This window comes from Mobula birostris, chromosome 7, assembly GCF_030028105.1.
Source record: "Mobula birostris isolate sMobBir1 chromosome 7, sMobBir1.hap1, whole genome shotgun sequence".
Taxonomy (NCBI): domain Eukaryota; kingdom Metazoa; phylum Chordata; class Chondrichthyes; order Myliobatiformes; family Myliobatidae; genus Mobula; species Mobula birostris.
The window spans coordinates 169,619,613-169,641,770 of NC_092376.1; the positions used below are offsets into that span (position 1 = coordinate 169,619,613).

The window sequence follows — 22,158 nt, forward strand, 5'->3', positions numbered from 1 at the left end:
ATGGAACACACACGCAAAATAATTTTTCAGTAATACCTTGGATTTGATGGAGTTCATTGACATTTGAATAAAGGTGGGATTCTTCTTGTACGTTTCCCTCTGATTGTTTCTGCTTTTCCAAATCTGTCCAGACAAAGAACGTTTCTTAAAATTAATTTCACTTTCCTTTCAGTTTCATCGATTCAGCAGCACAAACTCAAAACTGAAAATTTTCTGAAACCTGTTCCAAGTGCAACAAAAATTATGACACTGTGCAATTAATATTTTTGCAGTCACGCCGTACAAATGTTGATTTGCTTGCCGTCCAATTGTTTTTAGCTAAATGATATTTGCTTGTGGTCAACCCCCACTTCAGGTAATAAGCACCTATTTGATTTAAATAAGGGACAAGGCCACTGTCATGGCTAACTGACACTCTCTGAGGCTTTATCTTATAGTCCAGAAAGCACAGGTTCAATTTGCATATGATCTTATTCAGATTTTTAAAAATAAATTAAAATTGAAAATTTCAATAAAAATCTGTATAATAATTTGGCAATGAGCAACAATAACACACAAAGTTCTGGAGGAACTCAACAGGTCAGGCAGCATGCAGAAAAGGAAAAAATAGACGAAAATTCTGGCTGAGACCTTTCATCAGGGCTGGAAAAGAAAGAGGAAAATGCCAGAATAAGGAGGTGTGGGGAAGGGGATGGAGTATAAACCAGGTGACAGGTGAAGCCAGGTGTGTGTGGGAAGAGGGATTGAGTATAAACCAGGTGACAGGTGAAGCCAGGTGTGTGGGGAGGGGGATGGAGTATAAACCAGATGACAGGTGAAGCCAGATGTGTGGGGAGGGGGATGGAGTATAGACTAGGTGATAAGTGAAGCTACGAGGGGTGATTGATAAGTTTGTGGCCTAAAGTAGAAGGAGTCAATTTTAGAAAACCTAGCACTTTTATTTTTCAACATAGTCCCCTCCAACATTTACACACTTAGTCCAGTGGTCGTGGAGCATACGGATCCCTTCTTTGTAGAAGTCGGCATCTTGGACCTCCAGCAAGTGGTCCACAGCAGGGGTGATTGATAAGTTCGTGGCCTAAGGTAGAGGGAGATGAGTTATTCACTTCAAACTTTCTGCATAATCACTTAAAGAGTTGAACTGCACGTGCATGTAACGAGAGCTGTATAACTCATCACCTTCGGTCACAAACTTATCAATCGCCCCTGCTGTGGCCCACTTTTGGAGATCCAAGACGGCAACTTCTACAAAGAAGGAATTCGTATGCTCCATGACCACTGGACTAAGTATGTAAATATAGGAGGGGACTATGTTGAAAAATAAGTGTGCTAGGTTTTCTAAAATTGACTCCTTCCTTAGGCTACAAACTTATCAATCACCCCTCGTAGGTGTGTGGGGAGGGGGAAGGAGTATAAACCAGGTGATAGGTGAAACCAGGTGTGTGGGGAAGGGGAGGGAGTATAAACTAGAAGGTGATAGGTGAAGCCAGGTGCGTGGGGAAGGGGAGGGAGTATAAATTAGAAGGTGATAGGTGAAGCCAGGTGCATGGGGAAGGGGAGGGAGTATAAACTAGAAGGTGATAGGTGAAGCCCGGTGTGTGGGGAAGGGGAGGGAGTATAAACTAGAAGGTGATAGGTGAAGCCAGGTGTGTGGGGAAGGGGAGGGAGTATAAACTAGAAGGTGATAGGTGAAGCCAGGTGTGTGGGGAAGGGGAGGGAGTATAACCTAGAAGGTGATAGGTGAAGCCAGGTGTGTGGGGAAGGGGAGGGAGTATAAGCTAGAAGGTGATAGGTGAAGCCAGGTGTGTGGAGAAGGGGAGGGAGTATAACCTAGAAGGTGATAGGTGAAGCCAGGTGTGTGGGGAAGGGGAGGGAGTATAACCTAGAAGGTGATAGGTGAAGCCAGGTGTGTGGGGAAGGGGAGGGAGTATAAGCTAGAAGGTGATAGGTGAAGCCAGGTGTGTGGGGAAGGGGATGGAGTAAGAAACTGGGAAGTAATAAGTGGAAATGATAAAGGACTGGAGAAGATGGAATCTGATAAGTGAGGAGTGTGGATCACAGGAGAAAGCGAAGGAGGAGGGGCACCAAGGGGAAGTAGTAGGCTGGTGAGAAGAGATGAGGCAAGAGCGGAGCCAGAGTGGGGAATGGAAGTGGGGGGTAATTATGCTCATGCCATCAGCTTGGAGGCTACCCAGATGGAATATGAGGTGTTGCCTCCCCAAACTGAGAGGAGCCTCATCGAGCAGTAGAAGTGGTCATGGACTGACATATCGGAATGTGGATTGGAATTAAAATTTAAAATGGTGGGTCACTGAGAGATCCAACTTGTTCTGGATGGAGTGAAAATGCTTGACAAGATGGTCCTCCAATCTGTGTCAAGTCTCACCAGTACAGAGGAGGAGCTATCAGATGCTTAAAAAGGACACTAATAGAATCAGAAGAGAACAGGTTACAGTGAATCAAGTGACTAGTGAACAAGAATTAAAGATATCTACTATGGAAAAGAAAAGAAAAGAAAATTCTTGAGCTTTATTCGGTATTATTAAGAATTAAGAAGAAAACGACAGATCTGGAAAGCAGAAGTCGTAGGATCAATTGCTAACTGGGTTTGCCTGAAAACATGGAAATCGGTGAGCCACTGAAGTTTTTCATGAATATGCTATACTCACTTTTTAGTGAGATACTTGAAGCTCCTCCGATGATAGGTAGAGCTCACCTTAGCCCAAAGTCTTCCGTTGAGTTGAAACCTCACCCTGTCATTCTATGTTTGCATTACCTTACTACTAAAGTAGCAAGTCTTCGAGACGCTAGGAAGCGGGGGAAGCTAATTTATACTAATGGAGTGGAGATCCGCGTAGTTGAAGATTTTGCCCCAGAGGTTTATGCAGAAAGAATTAAATATCGGGAAGATAAAAACGCAAACACAAAGAAATCTGCAGATGCTGGTAATTCAAGCAACACACACAAAAAATGCTGGTGAACACAACAGGCCAGGCAGCATCTCTAGGAAGAGGTACAGTCGACGTTTCGGGCCAAGACCCTTCATCAGGACTAACTGAAAGAAGAGCTAGTAAGAGATTTGAAAGTGGGAGGGGGAGGGGGAGGCATGGCTGAACTTTATAAGAAGAACTGTCGTCCCTCTTTGCGTTATCCAGCTCATTTGAGAATTTCCCCGCCTAATGCCTGCCCAAAACGATTTGACTCCCCAGAAGAGGCTTGGAAATTTATAAAGGAGTTTAAGCCCGTTTTGCAAGCAACTTAAACACTTAATCATCGGCTGGGAGTAGTTTGTAGCTGGATCGTTGAAAGTTCAATTTGCATTTTATGATTGTCCAGACTTCACTTTGGCTGTGTAAGGGGTTTCTTCTTTTATGTTATTGCTAAGCTAATAAAATGGTTTCTTTGTCATGTTAAAAATAAAATGGCTTCTCTGTGATGTTAACTGCTGAGACAGTCGTTTTCTCTCTAGCAGCTTGTTTGGGTTATATTACTGATAATGAGAATTGTATTCATTTGCTAACCAATTGGGATAGATGTTATTCTTTCTTGTGTGATTGTAAGCTATTGTTTTCGCGGCTTTGTGGGAGAAGGCGCAATGGTGACAGAGAGAGGAGGTGCAATGCTGTAAGCTGGTTCTCCTCTTCTGGAGGAGAACCGAAGAGAAAGGATGGGCTGGACGCGCTCTGGTCGACCACCGTGGTTGGTCCCAGGCGGCGGGTCGAGGTGGTCGGAGGAGATTGCATGGTAGAAAGAAGACCCTGTTAATTGAGCTCCAACGGTTGTGCACGAAGTGGTTGAACTTTGATAAGTTTGCCGCCTTTTACTTTCCTTTTATATTGTATCTCCATTAATTACATAGTTCCAGTAAGATCTATAAAGTGTAATCATTTAATTGCATATGCTGTACTGTCTGTTAATTGGCATGGTGGGGTAAATCACACAGCATCTACACAAACTTGATTACTCAGTTTGGCGGGGCCAAAGGCTGCTCCCCCAGACGAAAGTGAGCTGAGGCTTACCAGGAGGCTACAGCTGTTTTACTTTTTCCTTTAGGATTTGTAAGAGTTCAACACTAGTCATAACATATTATTTGGTTGGATCTATCTTTTTTGAATATGTGATCAATTTTTATTAAATGAATTTAAGATGGCCACCGTTAACTGCGTTTTAACCTCTGTTAGACATAATAGCAACATATTTGGAATTTGTTTATTTCTTCATGTATGTGTTGTTGTGTCTTTAGTCAGTGGTGTTAGCGTACAGCTTTTTAAAAAGAGTCTACCTATTGGAGACGGGGATTAAGGGATTATAGTTTGCATGCTGTCCGCCTATAGGACGGTTTACGGGATTTGGGGGGAGGGGAGTGGCGCTATTAGTTTAGGTTTTTTCGACTGGGCAGTCCTGAGAGGTTTTCCTGTCAATCATGTTGTTTTTTCCCTCTTTGATTGAATCGATAATTTGTCCTTCCCTGCGGGTGTGGTCTGTGCCAGCGCACTAACTTATTTTATAAAATCTTACATTAAAGCCCTATTATAGATGTTAATAAAATTATTATAATCTCTTGGAACCTGAATGGTTTGAACCAACCTATTAAGCATAGAAAGATCGTTAAGAAATTTTAAAAACACTTCAAGCTGATATTATTTTTGTGCAAGAGACTCATATCCATAGGAAGGATGAGGGTATGTCAAATTTGGTTATTTGGGATGCAATAAAATCTTTTCTTAGGGGACAGATAATCTCACGTTCAGTAGCTTTAAGAAGGAAAACTAAAGCAGAACTTTTTGTGATTACTAACAGGATTAAAGAAATAGATAAATTTATTCAGTAACACCTAGGTCAAACACAGTATGATCTGCTTCTGACTTTTCCCATTGAGCAGCAACTTTTGAAATATAAAAGTCAATTTTATATACATGGGGATAAGTCAGTTAAATTGTTCGCCGGTCAACTTAATGCATCTACGGCTAGAAGGCAGATTTGGAAAATACAAAGAACTGATAGAACTGAAACATCAGATTATCAGGAAATTAATAAGGTATTTCTGGATTTTTACTCTAACCTTTATAAATCTGTTTTTCCAGACTATTCTACTTTTATGAATAGATTCTTGCAAAGATTGAATATACCCAAAATTTCTACTCAAGATATGAATACATTAGATGCGCCTATTAAACGAGAGGAAATGGTAAGGGCTATACCCTCTTTTCAATCAGGTACAGCTCCGGGACTGGATGGATTTACAGTAGAATTTTTTAAGACTTTTACTGAAATACTTACACCTCATTTATGCCAAATTTTCACTGATTCTATATCCTCTGGGACCCTTTCGAAAACTTTCTATGAGGCATCAATTTCATTAATTCTCAAAAAAGAAAAAGATTTATCTGAATGTGCCTCTTACAGACTAATTTCCTTATTAAATGTGGATTCTAAAATCCTTTCTAAGATTTTGGCTATCAGGCTCGAGAATATTTTACCTAAGGTTATTTCTAAGGATCAAACTGGATTTATTAAGAATAGATACTCATATTTCAATATTCAGAGATTATTGAACATTATTCACTCCTCTCCATCTAAAGAATCCGAATGTGTCGTTTCCCTTGAAGCAGAGAAAGCCTTTGATAGGGTAGAGTGGTCTTATTTATTCGATGTCTTGGAAAGATTTAATTTTGGTCCAGGTTTTATTTCCTGGAATAAGCTGATCTATTAAACTCCTACGGCGGCAGTTATAACTAACAATCAAAAATCTCCTTATTTTAAGCTATACAGAGGTACCCGGCAGGGTTGTCCTCTTAGTCCGCTGTTATTCAACCTGGCCTTAGAACCTCTTGCTATTGCCCTTTGGGACTCCAACAATGTTCAAGGTATTAAGAGAGGAGATAAAGTGCATAAGGTTTCGTTGTATGCAGATGACTTGTTAGCTTATATTTCAGATTCTAAGAAATCTATTCCTTCTATGTTATCTATATTTTCTGAATTTAGTAGTTTTTTTGGATGTAAATCAAATTTGCATAAAAGTGAGTTATTTCCTATTAATAACTACTTGGATCAATACTATCAAATTCCTTATAGCATTGCTAAAAATAACTTTACTTATCTTGGCATTAAAATTACCAAAAATTTTAAGGACCTGTATAAATATAACTTCCTCCCATTAATTGAATACACGTAACAAATACTTTCTAAGTAGTCTCCTATGACATTATCATTAATTGGTCAAATTAATGCTATTAAAATGATAGTGCTACCAATGTTCTTGTATGTATTTCAAGCAATCCCTTCCTTTGTTCCTAAACGGTTTTTTGATAGAATATACTCTAAAATGTTATCAAATATTTCGAATAATAGAAATCATAGATTGAGTAAACCTCTATTGTAGAAATTTAAAAAAAACATGGTGGCATGGCTTTGCCAAATTTTAGAATGTATTACAGGGCAATTAATATTCGATATATTTCATTCTGGATTCATTATTCAGACATACACGACTGTCCTTTATGGGTGGATTTGGAGAAAAACTAGGGAAGGGGTATTCTTTGGCCTTTTTACTGGGAGCTTCTCTTCCTTTTTTGCTCTCTAAGATTGGTAGTCGAGACCTTAATCCCTTTATTAAACATACATTAAGAATTTGGTTTCAGTTTCGTAGATTTTTTGAGTTTAATAACTTTGTTCTTTCTAGTAAAAATCCATCTTAATTATTTTTTAAACCATCAATTTCCCATCAGACCTTTTAAATTTGGAAAACCAAAGGAATAATAACTTTTTTAGATTTGTTTATGGGGGATTGTTTAATGTCTCCCACTCAGTTAATGGACAAATATGACTTATTTAATGCACACTTTTTAGATATTTACAAATTAGGAATTTTTTACCTAGTTTACTTCCAAATTTTCCCTCTGCTTATTCACTTAATATGATAGATACTCTTTTTCCAGTTAAACCATCTCGAAAAGGACTGTTAGCTATAATTTATAAATGGTTATTGAATTTACAAAAGGTATCTAACGATAAAATTAAAGGTGCATGGGAATTGGAATTTCGAGAGTCACTTTCAGATAATCAATGGGATAAAATTTTTCATTTGGTAAATATCTCATCTATTTGTGCCCGTCATTCCTTGATACAGTTCAAGCTAATACATCGGGCACGTATGACAAAGGATAAATTAGCCCGTATTTTCCCAATATTAATCCTATTTGCGACAGATGTAATATTGAGGTGGCTACTTTAACTCATATGTTTTGGTCTTGTATCAAGATAGGTAATTTTTGGAAAGATATCTTTAAAACTTTATCAAAAGTTTTGAATTTTGACCTACAATCGAATTTACCTACAGCAATCTTTGGGATCATTCCACCGGAAGCAGAATGTGTTCCTGTTTCCGCTCAACGGATGATAGCATTTACAACTATATTGGCTAGGAGAGCCATTTTGCTTAAATGGAAGGACTCTAATCCACCTACTGTTTTTTATTGGCTTTCCTCCATTATGTCCTGTCTAAGTTTAGAGAAAATAAGAAGTCGGACATTTGATACATCGTTTAAATTTGAAGAAACCTGGCGACCTTTTATTCAATATTTTCATATGGTTTGATTTATTGCTCTTCCAGTTACTTTCTTGAAACTTTGGACTTGATCAGAAAGTTTTTCTTTTTTCTTGCTTTTACACTTAATATGGGCTGCCCAGTCCCCTTTTTTACTCTTTTTCTTTTTATTAAATTAATTTTTGGTTTTGTTTATTGAGAATTGTGGGGTTTTATATATATATATATAAATTACAAAAGTTTCTTTATCTTTTTATGAAATAATAAGAGGAGAATTGATTATCTTATTTTTATTATATACTATTAGATTAATACTATGTATGATCTTAATAATGTTTATTTTACTTTTTATATGTATTGTTATCAATATAGATATCTGAGATAATCCTCTTGTTTGTATATATGTACTTTTTTAAAATTAATAAAAAGATTGATAAAGAAAAAGAAAGAGGAGGAACACCAGATACAGAAGACAACCCTAACAGATCTGTAGGTCAAGTGTTAACCTGGATCAGCATCCACAGTCACGAATAGACAACTCCTTAAGAGAACATCACACTCGACTCGAGTGATTGCACTGATGTATATGTATTATATACCTATATAGTTTTGAGGGGATGGTAGTATTAAACCAGACAATGGGGTGACCCGTTGGGGCACCCTTTGAGAGAAGGGTAGTGCAGTCTGATGTGACCAGAATGAACATTAAATTTTCCTGAATGCTATTGGTATCGCTTTGCTTTGGAAACTGAAGTAGAAAACCTCAGTTTATTAAAGAAGAACGATGCATAGCAAAGCAAATATGGTGCCTCCTTGTTTAACGAAGGACACTTTTGATGGCATCATTTCTGATTTATCTGCTACCCTTGTGCATCTTGATGTCATTCTGGAGACGTGCAGTCCTTTCATTCCCTGTCTCTTTGTCTCTTCTGCTGTTTGATCTTTGTCTCTGATCCTGGAAACGTGCATGCCTCTCCTTCTCTGTCTCTTCTTCTCTCCTGGAGTCATGCGGCCCTGGCCTCATCCGATTCTTGTTCTCTCCCTCCCCTTGCCACTTCTCGACGACATCTGGCGTCATCTCCTGACCATAATGTCCCCCTTCCCTTTCCACACAGCATAATTAGGCTGAGCATTTTTTTTTACCCTAATGCTGGATAGAAGATACGAAGCAGTAACACCAAAGATGCTGATTATTCTTGATGATGTGGTTGGCACTCTCCTAAATAGATGTGATATAGTGACCACTGTCCTTTGACTGCAGCAAATGGTTTTATGGGTGTCTCGAAGTACATCACTACAATAAGATTTAATTACCTCTTATAGATGGGTGGCAGTTAGATCTGTCCCAATCCTTCAGATGCTGATGGTGATTAGCAGAATGTGACCCCTTGAAATAGAGCTACCCTGCCCTTTTGCTCTGGTAGGTGTCGCTGATGAGGCTGGCTGTGCGCATGCGTAGGGCTGTCGAATCCTGAATTCCATGATGGCGGATCGGCTCTCAGGTTACAGCTCCTCCCTTGGAGGGTCAGACACCCTGAGTCGATAGGCTGGTCCTGGACTTATTTCATAATTTACTGGCATAATTTACATATTTCTATTTAACTATTTATTATTATTTTCTATTACTATTTATTATTTCTATGACTATTACTATTTACTAATAGTAATATTACTATTACTATTTCTATTACTATTTATTATTTATGGTGCAACTGTAATGAAAACCAATTTCCCCCAGGATCAATAAGTATGACTAAAAGGGAGCCTGTTAATTTTTGCAAATGAGCAATTTTATATGAATATATAACCCTGAACTTTGCCTGCATTCTGTAAGTTAGCACATTTTAATTCGATTTAGCCAAAAAAAAGTGCCGCTGTAATGCACCATTTGCGCTAGTTGGAGGTCACAAACAGACAGACAGAGCATGAGAGTTTTAGTAGTATATAGATTTTGAGCTGTAGTTGAAAAAGAGCATCCTGAGGTATGCATCTTTGCTGTCCAGATGTTCCAGGGTTGACAGCAGAACACCACACTGACTGTGTGCCAACAAGCACTCTGACCATATTCAGTTGGCATTGGCTTACCCCAGCGGTGCTAACAGTCAATAGTAGTCACAGTAGTGCGATCGCTCGAGTCAAGTATGATGTTCTCTCAGGAATTGTCCATTGGTGGTTCTTTAAGTGGCTGTAGAGGCTGATCCAGGACCCACATATTATGGAGTAGTGTGGGCATGAGTAACCACATTTCTCCTCCTTCAATTGCCTTTTGTAAATGCAACACCACATATCCTGGGCTCATGCAAAACTGACAGTCCTGCCCCCTTCATCATCTGCTGATCACCGCAGGACTTAAAACTTGGATGTTAGGGTGGAGTCCCTTAATGGAGAATGCCTGTGCGTGACTTTGTTTAACGTGGAGAAGCTAATGCAGTGGCAGCCATCATACGGTCCTTGACAGATTGGGGTCATGGAATGCAAGATGACTGGGGACTCTTCACTGCTCCATCTTTCCAGTCTTCACTGCTGTTGCGACGCGTTATCATAATCTGCCAGCTTCACTGCTGAGGTCTTGGTTGGATTACACTTTGTCTGGAATCTGCCCTTTGTCTTTACCGCCAGGGGTGACCCTACAAGGAGCTAACAGCCAGACGGCTAAACTCCAGACAGCATCGCTCTCAAAATCTCAGGAACTCAGAAGACCCTCTGCTGTGACAAGATGACAACACTTGGAGGGATAACAGTCACTAGGTGGTCAGACCACTGCAGAAAACTGCCTGAAGTTTTACACAAATTTTCTAATACAACATTACCAGCCACACAGTAACTGCTTCATGTGACCATTATTCAGCAAACCAAAAAAGATAAAATAGTTATTATTAGTTTTTTTTTGTATCATGTGCTACATTCAAACAGCTTACCTGTGAGCTTACACTTCCTTAGACACAACACCATTACCAGGATAATGATGAGGCGAAGGGCCACAACCCAAGTGATTACAACAGTGACGTGTTTAGAATAGCTATTCACTGTCAAAACAATAAGCACAGATTTCACATTAGTTTTTAGCTTAGAGCATTCAATATACAGTAGAACATAGAATATTACAGCACAGTATAGTCCCTTCAGCCCACTATGTTGTGCTGACCTTCTAACCTACTCTAAGATCAATCTCAGGTGGTGGGGTGGAAGTAAATCAAAGGAGGTGTGAGGCGCACCTTCCCTCTGCTATCCTACAGGTCACTCTTGGGCAAGGTGTAGCACCTGCTTAGCCCCGCGATCAGAGTCACTTGAAGCCATCGGAACAGGCGGTGGATGGTCGTACAAGGAACTAGTGCATATCACAAGACCACTGACAATCGCTGAGGACATTGATAATGGCTGGGTTCACCCACCTTGAAAAGACACTGCCCAGAAGAAGTTATAGCAAACCACTGCTGTAGGAAAATTTGCCAAGAACAATCATGGTCAAGACCATGATCATACAACATGGCACATAATAAATGAATGAATGAATGAATGAAAAAAGATCAATCTAACCCACTGCTCCTATATAACCCTCTATTTTTCTATCAGCTATCAGCCATGTGCCTATCAAAGAGTTTTTTAATGCCCCTAATGTATCTGCATCAACCACCACCCTTGGCAGGTCATTCTACACACCCACCATTCTGGGTAAAGAACATACCTCTGACATCCCCATCACACTTTCCTCCATTCACCTTAAAATTATGTCCCCTTTGATTAATCTTTTCTGCTCTGGAAAAAAAAAGTCTCAGGCTACCTGTGCCTGTTATCATCTATATACTTCCATCAAGTCATCTCTCAGTCTTCTTCACTCCAAAGAGAACAGCCCCAGATCACAGGGCAAGCATTGAACATCATTCAAAAGCACTTTAAATTATCCAGTATTAACTACATTGACTAGTTAGCTGGTAATTAACTATTAACTGGCCCCACTCAGAAAGGGTGGAGGGTTACAATTGTCCTCAAACAATCACACTGAGTTCTAGTTCCCAGTTTCAATCAGTGACTCCCATTGGCTGCAGATGACTGGTCAGCAAGGCATCTGGTTCAGCTGTGGGGCTTCCCATTGTACAATGGCCAGATTGGTTTATATGTGAATGGTGGCTGGGTGAGAACTGAATTCAACAGGGTGGATATTAACCTAGAACTATAATCCTCTCTAAACAGGAGCATGTAAATTTTAAATGGTGGAGGTGCTTAACAGAGCAGCCAACATCTGTGGAAAGAGAAATAGAGTTAAAGTTTCAGGTCGAAGTAATTTCCTCAGGTTCTAAGGGCTCCAGAGAAATAAAAGAACTCTTTAGGATTGAAGTCCAGTCACAGTCGGGCATGAAGTGATACAGTTTATCAGAATAAAAGATCAGTAATGAAAAAAATGCAATTCAACACAAATGGAAGGGAAATGCAATGTTAACATCCATTTCGAGAAGACTAGGATATAGAAGTAACGCTGTAATGCTGAAGCTTTATAAGGCCTTAAGTTAGACTGCACTTGGAGAATTGTGAGTAGTTTTGGGCCCTTTATCAAAAAAAGCATATGCTGACATTAGAGAGATAACAGAGGAGTTTCACATGAATGATCTCACGAATAAAGGGGTTAACGTATGAGGAGTGTTTGATGACTCTGGGCCTGTACTTGCTGGAGGTTAGAAGAATTACAGGGAAGTCACTGAAACATATCAAATATTGAAAGGCCTAGACAGAGTGGACGTGGAGGATGTTCCTTATAGTGGGAGAATCTATAGTAGGAGGAAATACTTTAGCCAGCGGCTGCTGAATATGTGGAATTCGTTGACACAGATGGTTGTGAAGGCCATCAATATGTATACCTAAAGCAGAGAACAATAGGTTCCTGATTAGTAAAGGCATCAAAGATTATGGGGAGAAGGCAGAAGAAAAGGGTTCAGAGGGATAATAAGCCCAGTCAAGATGGCACCTGAATATAACGCTCCTTTGGTCAACATTTTCTGGATAAATCATGAAACCATATATTTCATGCCTGTTATGTTTTTTATGTTTGTTTTTCATCTTGAATGAGATTTTTGAATTGTTGGAGCAAGTGATTTGCAGCTTGGAGATCGTTTGGGTGTTTCAGCAATCTGCAGTCTCTGAGAGGCAGAGGCTGCGTGCAGGAACCTAGTGGCGAGCAGGCTGTGGAACCAATGTGGAGCCAGCCAATGCTCGACTCCATTTTGCTGATTAAAGCTTCCATTATTCGCCAATTACAGCTACAAGGGAGATTGAAACATCGAGGCTTATGCTGATGGTGAGCACCAGCTACTTCCTTTTATTGTTGAGGAATCGGTCTGCTGCCAGAGTGGGGAGACTGCCTTTGGTCGCTGGGGGAATCGCTTGTTGCCGGAGAGGGAAAGACCTGCCGATGTTCCTGGAGAATGTTTCCCAGGTTCTCTGCATTTTGAATATGGATTTGAACTATAGACGTTTTTCAGTCTTTTTGTTTTTTATAGTCTGTGTTTTTCACCTGATCTTTCTTGTTTTTTGTGTGCAGGGGGAGGGAGATTTGGGGGTCGATGTGCCTGTTCCATTTTTGTTTGCTTTTCTTGAGCGGGGAGGAGGGATTTATGGGTTGATAATCGTGCTGCCATTCTTTCTTTTCTTGGTTTCATGGCTATCTGGAGATTCTGCTCTTATGTCTTATGGTTTTATGGTCAAAAATCTTTCTGTGGAGGTCGCAAACAACCATTGCCAAGACACTTACTCTTCACCTTCAGATAATATGGAATAAAAATCTTGGGTGTATTTTGATGAAACAAACCACATGACCACTTCCTTCTGTCTCCAGTAGCTTCTGTAATATTCAGCTGTAATGATCTCTCCTCCTGAGTCTGCTCCATAAATATTTTCTCTTTCATAACTTCTCCATTGCTGTTGACCCAGACAAGTCTTATTGATTCAGTGACTCGAGACACAGAGCAAGTCAGAGTAATGGTGTCTCCCTCAGTCATGCCATCAGGTGGTTCAGCTGTGACTGTGAAAACAAGAAATTCACTGAGATTGTAAACAATGGCCAGCATTTTCATTCAATTGGGTTGTATTTCGTTCTCTTTCAGTAGCTGATATTTGCATTGTGATCACTGTGTAAAACTATATTGCACACTTTAAGCTTTTGCAACATTGCTCATTAAGCTGCCATTGTTCCCAGTTCTGTCCTTACCCACAGTGCTGGTGATAACCCTCCTCAGTGACCACAGATAAATTACTATTTTTAGGAAATTCCTTTCACCTACCTCATTCTTGAGCCTTCAGGGAGGCTTCAAATATTAAGCAGGGACTTTTGGGGGCAAAAGAACTCCGGGCCTATTTTAAGAGGTTTAGTATAATCTTTTTTTTTTACTTAAAAACTAAAGATTCAACAGAGCAGAGTAACAAACACAAAATGCTGGAGCAACTCTGCAAGTCAGCCAGCACCTACAGAGAGCAATGAACAGACAACATTTTGGACCAAGACCCTTCATCAGGACTGAAAAAGAAGGGGGGAGAGGCCAGAATAAGAAGGTGGGGGGGAAGGAAAGGAGTACAAGCCAGAAGACGATAGGTGAAACCAGGTGAGGTTTGAGGTAGGTGGGTAGTGGTGGGCCAGTGGGGAATGAAGTCAGAAGCTGGGAGGTGAAAGATGGAAGCGATAAAGGGCTGAGGAAGAAGGAATCTAATAGGAGAGGATAGTGGGCCATGGGAGAAAGGGATAGAGGACGGCCATCAGAGGAAAGTGATGGGCAGTTGAGGAGAAGAGAAAGGATAAGCAAGGAGCCAGAATATGGAATGGAAAAAGGGAGAAGGGGGGCAGGGGAACAGAAATATCCGCAAGCTGGAGAAATCGATGTTCATCCTGTCAGGTTGGAGATTACACAGACAGAGGTGTTGCTCCTTCAGCCCAAGGGCAGCCTCATCATGGCCATAGAGCAGGCCATGGACCAACACGTCGAAATGGGAATGGGAAGTGCAATTAAATGGATAGCCACCAGGAAAGTCTGCCTTTTGTGGCAGATGAAGCAAAAGTTCTCAACGAAGCATACCATAGTTTTGGGCACAACAGTAGCCATATTTACAAAGGCTAAAATGTAAATATAAATCAAGAACTGACAACATGGATCAGCAACTCTACATACCCAGTCCCAGGTTCCTCTTCTCACCAGTGTCTAAGAAACCGAGGACCCTGGCTATGTACTTCTTGGATTTTCACTGGGGTTGATGGTCCAAGAGGCTGTAGCTCAGAACCCTTGGAGCAAGTTTCCTACCCGCCCGTGAGTTCTGCTTCTACAAGACCTAAGGTGACCCTTGCCAAGCAAGCCCCAGGCCAGGGATGGCAATCAAGTGCAGGTGGGTTCTTAAATCCTTTTTGTCACTTTTCCATCCCACTACAGGTCTAGACTGCATCTTCCTCCCCACCCCAATCCAGATCAAGACTCTCACCCAGTAGAGAATCCCTCATCAACCTCCACCCATCCATCTCCTTTCCCATTATTCTCATAGACCACAACCACCATTAATAGACACCACCCACACCCAATAATCTCCTGAAGTGTTCTGGGGGGGAACACTTATGAAAATAAGGAAATATTCAGGGAAATTTCACAGAAATATGAACTCTGCTCTCTGCACCTCAGTAACATTATCATTGAAATTAGCGGCAATGTATTGACTCCTACCTTTAAGTGTGATTAGTTCAATGGTCACATATTTAAAAGTTTGCAGTGAACATGTGAAAACTCCAGCATCTTCAAATCGCACAGGGATAATCTTCAGACTGAAGTTTGTGTCATTCAGTTTTCCCTCTATTGCTGCCAATCGATTTCCAAAGTAGGTCCTGCTGACCTTGATAGGTTCTGATCTGTTAGTTGAAGCTATTTCCTTTTCTTCATTCTGGAAATGTTGTGACCTCCAAGTCCATTTGGTTTCAATGAGATTAGTACTAACCTTACAAATCAGGTCAAGTTCACTGAGATCTTTGTCTGACCGATAAATGGTGTATGTCTTCATACGCAAATCTGCAAAAAGGGGGGCAGGGAACAAAGAATTAGATTTTAACTGATGTCGAGAAATAGATGTTTCAAATTTTCTACAATGGCAAATGCTATCTTCTGGGATTTCAGCTGGGAAGACCACAATGGGACTGGGAAGTCAACTAGGAGCAGTGATATGCCATAAGTCCATAAGACAGAGGAGCAGAATTAGGCCATTCAGCCCATTGAGTGTGCTCTGCCATTCTATCATGGCTAATTTATTATCCCTCTCAATCTTATTCTTCTGACTTCCTCCCGTAACTTTTGATGTCCTTACTAATCAAGAACCTATCAACCTCCACTTTAAATATACCCAAAGACTTGGCCTCCGCAGCCACCCATGGCGAAGCTGGCTACCAAACTAGGGACCGATTGCTCAAGTGCTAAATTGTGTAACAAAGCCTCCCTTCCCCAAACATGGACCCCAGTGCGACTGGAGGTAAAACCTGTAGTACTGTTTTGACTCTCTGTTTTGTAACACTCTTCACTCATTTGTCACTACTGCAGGTTCTTACACAGGGAGACAGAAATACTATCTGATAGTAGTGGACAGTAAAGACATCCTTAAGTGTAAGTCACTCAGAACAATTGAGTGAGGGACAGCAGTACTGAATCCAAGAAAACGTCTCAGCCAAGAACCTACTCTTGTATCTGCACCTTTAATTTGTTTGTATTTAAAGACGGGAGGAGAAGATGGCAGCGCACCGTGCGTGCGCAGCTCTCCGGTGAAAATGATATCGTATCTGTTAAATAGGGGCCGTGGACAATTCTGATTTGATGGAGAATGGATGTGAAAGCACAGAAGAATATCTGGAGAAATTTCTGAAACGCCCGTTCGCTGCTGTCATTACTGAGTGGTCGTGAATCTTTCGGAGGGTAGGCCTCAAAATCCCCGGCCTTGCCTGCTTTTGGCGACCGAGAAGGAGGTCGAATCGTTCGGACAGAGATGGTGCTCAGTACTCAGTGTCGGAGAGCTGATCAGAGCTCGAAGTTTTCAGATGTCCCAGAGTCGGATTGTGGTCAGCATGGCAGGGAGAGTTTTTCTTCCTTCTCCCGTCTGCATGAGATGTGGGACATTTGAGAAACTTTGAATTTTACAGTGCTCACGGACTTCTTCATCAGGTTATGGTATTGTTGCACTGTTTGTAACTATATGTTATAATTATGTGGTTTTGTCAGTTTTTTCAGTCTTGGTTTGTCCTGTGTTTTGTGATATCACACCGGAGGAAATATTGTATCATTTCTTAATGCATGCATGACAATAAAAGAGGATTACGTGTCTTCATAATCATCATATTTCTCTGTTCCATTATAGACTGGAAGACATTCACTTTTCTTCATTCTTGGATTTTGTCTCTTTGATTCCAAAGATTCAAGGTTCAAAAGATTTGAAGTACATTTATTATCAAAGTATGTATGCAGAATACACCTCTGAGATTCGTCCTTCCTCAGCTGCCTCAAAACAAAGAAAGACCATGGAACCTGTTTGAGAAAACATCAAACACCCAATGCATGGAAAAAATAGCAAATTGTGCAAATAGGTTAAAGCCAGTGAACAACACATAGAATATCAAACATCAAACCAGGAGTCCAGTAGTATTCAGTTTATTTCAGTTCAGCGTTCCTGCAAGCGAATTGAAATAATCTACTGATCCTCCTGGGCGGTTCTATTCATGAGGCTGAGAGGAAACAGGTAGGGTTGACAGTCAGAATCGCTTCGCCAGAGAAGAAATGCCTTTTAATGCTGGAGGGTGAAAGTTTAAAGATGACATGAGGAGCAAGTATAAACATGAAATATTGAAAGGGCTACGTAGTGTGGACATGGAGAGGATGCTTCCTATAGTGGGATGTCTAAGACCAGAGGGAACAGCCTCAGAATAGGAAAATGCACCTTAGAACAGAGATGAGGAGGAATTTCTTTACGCAGAGAGTGGTGAATCTGTGGAATTCGTTGCCATAGATGGCTACGAAGGAAAAGTCATTGGGCATATCTAAAGCAGAGGTTGATAGGTTCTTGATTTGTAAGGGTGTCAAAGGTTACAGGGAGAAGGCAGGAGAATGGGGTTGAGAGGCATAATAAGCTGTGATGAAATGCCAGAGCAGATTCAGTGGGGGAATGGTCAAAGTCTACTCCTATGTTCATCATCTTATGGTCTTATTTTATGCAGAGAGGGGGTAGGTGGCTGGAATGGGTTATCAGGCATAGTAATGGAAGCAGTCACGTTGATGGAGGTTAACAGGCTTTTAGATAACACACGCATATGAAAGAAACGTCGGTTTACAGATGATACACAGGAAGATGACAGTTGGTATAAATTGGCATCTAGATTGGGATCACACCAGTACCGTACTGGCCAGTCCAGTACTGTAATTATGTCTGGTCCAGTACTATGCTCACCTCAATCGTCTTATCAGTCTCAGTGTCACCATTTTATGGTTACACTGTGTCCTGTGGTAAAAGCAATGACCACTCCCTGCAGTGAAATCCCACGGCGGACTGTGTGCTCACTGTACAATACGTGGAACAGTTTATAATCAGCAACTATTTCATACCTGCTCCTGGGCAGCTTTGGACTCACCCTCATCCACTCCAACATTGGTGTCTCCAGTGAGAACAATGGAGCCTTTTTCCTGCACTTCCCACGTGTAGAGACTGGGATCTTCTGTTCCAACATGTCGGACCATCAGATAGACGGTGTTATTCAGGTGGATCTGATCAGTGTTGTCGTTCCTCTGAGATGAGCCTCTTGGTTTCCAGTGAAGACTGACGGTATCTGGGAGTCTGGAGATGGTACAGCTGAGGGTGACGTCACTGCCCATTACAGGTCTCTGAGGGTCGGCCTCAACTGTGGAAACAGACACATGATGTGTGGTTCAGTTCCCCACAGGCTCTCTGAACTGCTCCACGCAGGTGGAAACCTCTTTTTCTTACGAGCAGATAGTTGACTGAATGCTAACCAGCCTCACCCAGTGATGGAGATCCACACTTCCAAGTACTGGCCTCCTATCCCCATCCGAGCCCTTCTCTCCCTCATCTATATTTGCCTGTGGTGGACTGGCTGTATCCACCATGTTAGTAGCCTCGCAAACACGAGGAATTCTGCAGATGCTGGAAATTCAAGCTACACACATCAAAGTTGCTGGTGAACGCAGCAGGCCAGGCAGCATCTCTAGGAAGAGGTACAGCCGATGTTTCGGGCCGAGACGAAAGGTCTCGGCCTGAAACGTCGACTGTACCTCTTCCTAGAGATGCTGCCTGGCCTGCTGCGTTCACCAGCAAATTTGATGTTAGTTGCCTATTCTGTTGCTGGGTAATGGTGTTTCCTTGCCAGGTTGTGATGCAGCCAGTTAGAATACAATCCACTCAGCACCTGTAGACATTTGTATATATAAAACTTCTATCTATGGAAGTCTCACAGCAAAAAAAAACCAATTAATTCATTAATTTACTTTATTTATTTAGTGGTACAGCATACCCTTCCAGCTGAACAAGCTATACCCTTCAGCAATCCACTTATTTAACCCTAGCCTCATCACAGGACAATTTACAATGAGCAATTCACCACCTTCTGCTTCTTCTTCTTCTGACTTTTAATGGCGATTGGCAGTCCAACTCAAAAATGCATTACTCCCACCAACTGGACTGGAGTCTGGCGTAGAGATTTAGGAGATAAAACCCCTATTGGTTCTTTATCAACTGAAAACTAAATTAACCCAAAAAGCCTTATAGATTTTAAATAATGAAAGACAATGTTGTAAATTAAATTAAAGTTACTTCCATAACTTAGTAAAGTTTTAAAATGAAATCTGTCAACCCCCAAAGCTGGTACTGCAGCCCGCATTTGCTTTTTTTTTTCCAATGTATGCTTCATATTGTAAAAGAATGTTTTCAACTGTTTCATAACGATGACAACACCGACACATCCCGGAGTGATGTTTTCCAACAAGGTATAAGGAATAATTAAGCATAGTCTGCCCAATTCGAAGTTGAGTCAATATAATTCCTTCCCTTCTTGTCTTACCCCTTTCCCCTATCAGTCCAGCAGTTATACATATTCTGTAAAGGTGTCTTCCCTTATGCCCATTATCCCATAAGTCTTGCCATAATCCCCTAAATTCTTAGCCCCACCAACCTCTTAGCTTCTGGTTTGCTAAGCAGAAGGTCTATATCCACAGATGAACTTTTAACAGATTTTTTGGCCGAACTATCAACCTGCTCGTTTCCCTCAACACCACCATGTACAGGAGCCCATAAGAAGATGACATGCAGACCAATACTTTGAACATGAAATCAAGAGCTTCCAGCAGTAAATCAGACCTACTGCTAGAATGACCTGATTTAAGACTAGTCAAAACTGAAAAAGAATCTGAACAAATTATAACCTTGCAAGGACAGATTTACTCCTCCTACTGTAAACCTAAAATGATGGCAACCAGCACAGCAGTATACACTGATAATTAGTTAGTAAGAAGTTTCTTTATTGTTACCTGTAATTCAGGCACAGAAATAGCCACGCAAACATTCCCCGTTAAATTATCTTTTGATCAATAAAAATGGTTAACATATTACAATAATTTTCCTTAACATACTGACTTTCAGGCATATCAGACATATCAGGTTCCTTGGATTTAATTAAGTCATGCAACCTAAAATCAACTAAAGCCACTGGGAACAAAAATGGTGAAGTTACCAAAAAAGCTACAGTGCGACAAACTACATAATTCAGCAAACCCATATTCCTGGCATGATGAGAACCCAGCCACCAAAAACTAAAAACACCCTTCTTGTGATGTTCCCAACAGTCTTCCAACACACTTTTAACAGGGTGATCATTCCTCTGCTCCCTCAAGTTAACTCAGTACGTTAAGAACAACTTCATCCTCCGCAACTGCAAGGGTAATTGTCCCATTTCAACCAGTAAAGCTGAAGCAGGAGATGATGTTACTGCACCACAACACAATCTTAAAGCCTGAGATTTTATCACATCCAAACATTTTAAATTTGAAGATGAAGCTGATCCGTAAGCCACATAGCCGTAATCAAGTACTGATTTAATTAAACAAACATATATATATATATAGTCAACAAAGATTTTTGTGTTGCACCCCAGGAATACCCACATAGACACCTATTGATATCTAATGCCCCTTTAACCAATTAACTTAATGACCGATATGTCTTTGGACTGTTGGAGAAAACTGGGGCACTTGGAGAAAACCTATGCTGTTCACCGGGAGAACATACAAACTCCTTACAGTCAGCATCGGAATTGAACCCCGATCCTCAGAACGCTCTGAACTGTGATAGTGTTATGCTAACTGCTACACTACCATTTAACCAAACAGACACGTTTCAATACTTAAAAGAAAGAATTTTTACCCACCCACTCCATTGTCCACTCAGAGGTCAGGTCAGATAATACAAAAGGCTTATCTATGGATCCCCAAGGAACCACAAGCTCGCTACAAAGTAATGTCAGCACATTTTGATTTCTGCTCCTGTAGCTTAAGGGAGAAAAGTATCTTAAGGGAGTCTGATGCACATGCATGTAACCACACCCTCTCTCTCTGGGTCTGGGAGATTGCAGTGACAGACATCCCACCCTGCAAAAACTCATTTCAGGGAGGTAGCACCATCAATTTGCGGGAGACTCTGGGAACTTCCGGGAGAGGTGGGATGTCTGCAATAGAGTGGCTCCTGAGCAGCTAGCCAGCTAGTTTAAATAATGTTAGCTATGCTAATGAAAGAATGACACCTGTTAAACTCACCTCAACATGTCTTTTACAGTCTTAACCCACCATGGGCAATAGAAAAGTCACTGTTGCAAACAGTGCAGCGAGCAACACTGTCATTATTTTTTGACCCCTATTAGGCAGGGGTACACTTTAGGGTAGTCTGGGGTGACGTACATCTTATATTTTCTTTTTTTGGAACACTCCGCCATGGCGCGCTCTCGCGCTGTCTCTCTCTCTCGTGCACACTCTCTCGTTCGCTCTCTCGTGTGCGCTCTCTCTCTCTTGCGCGCTCTCTCGCTCGCTCTCAAAAAAATTAATTTCTGGGATATTGTACATAATTTGCGGGCATCAGGGAGCCGCTATTAATGTGCGGGAGACTCCCGGAACTTCCGGGAGAGGCGAGATGTCTGCAGTGAGATACTGCGCTAAAATTATGTCCTCAAGAAAATGAATCTCAGGGTTATATATGGTGACGTACATGTACATTGATAAAAAAATACTTTGAACTTTGAGACTAGATTTTCTTTGTACTTGGCCTCTCAGTTAAGCCTATCCAGCTCACTTAAATGTACAGTTTCCCATCTTCATTGAAAAATAAGCTAAGGTTTGAATTTATTTTTCTATATTTTAATATGTTATTGAAATATTATGTACTTAATATTTCAGTAATATTCTTCCTGTAAGTAAAATACTGGAAGTTATATTACCAACAATATAAAGTCAAGAAATTATGTCAAGATCTTATAGCTTCACATGAGCCAGAGCTCCAGCAAAAGTGGATGGAAAGTTTTATTACACAGATGTATATGCAGATTGTTAGTTGAGATGGTG

The 22,158-nt window shown here is 40.9% G+C and overlaps 1 protein-coding gene across 4 annotated transcripts in view; it reads right to left on the reverse strand.

The window, feature by feature from the left end:
- Window positions 1–22,158, reverse strand: part of LOC140200886 (uncharacterized) — a 78,688-nt gene that overhangs the window by 15,137 nt on the left and 41,393 nt on the right. For all 4 annotated transcript variants that reach the window (XM_072264528.1, XM_072264530.1, XM_072264529.1 and 1 more), the window contains 5 exons: window positions 18,171–18,437; window positions 15,238–15,576; window positions 13,290–13,559; window positions 10,465–10,572; window positions 37–123 (listed from right to left, as the gene is read on the reverse strand). In XM_072264528.1, the coding sequence (XP_072120629.1) occupies window positions 37–123; window positions 10,465–10,572; window positions 13,290–13,559; window positions 15,238–15,576; window positions 18,171–18,437 (1,071 nt within the window). The remainder of the gene's footprint in view (window positions 1–36; window positions 124–10,464; window positions 10,573–13,289; window positions 13,560–15,237; window positions 15,577–18,170; window positions 18,438–22,158) is intronic.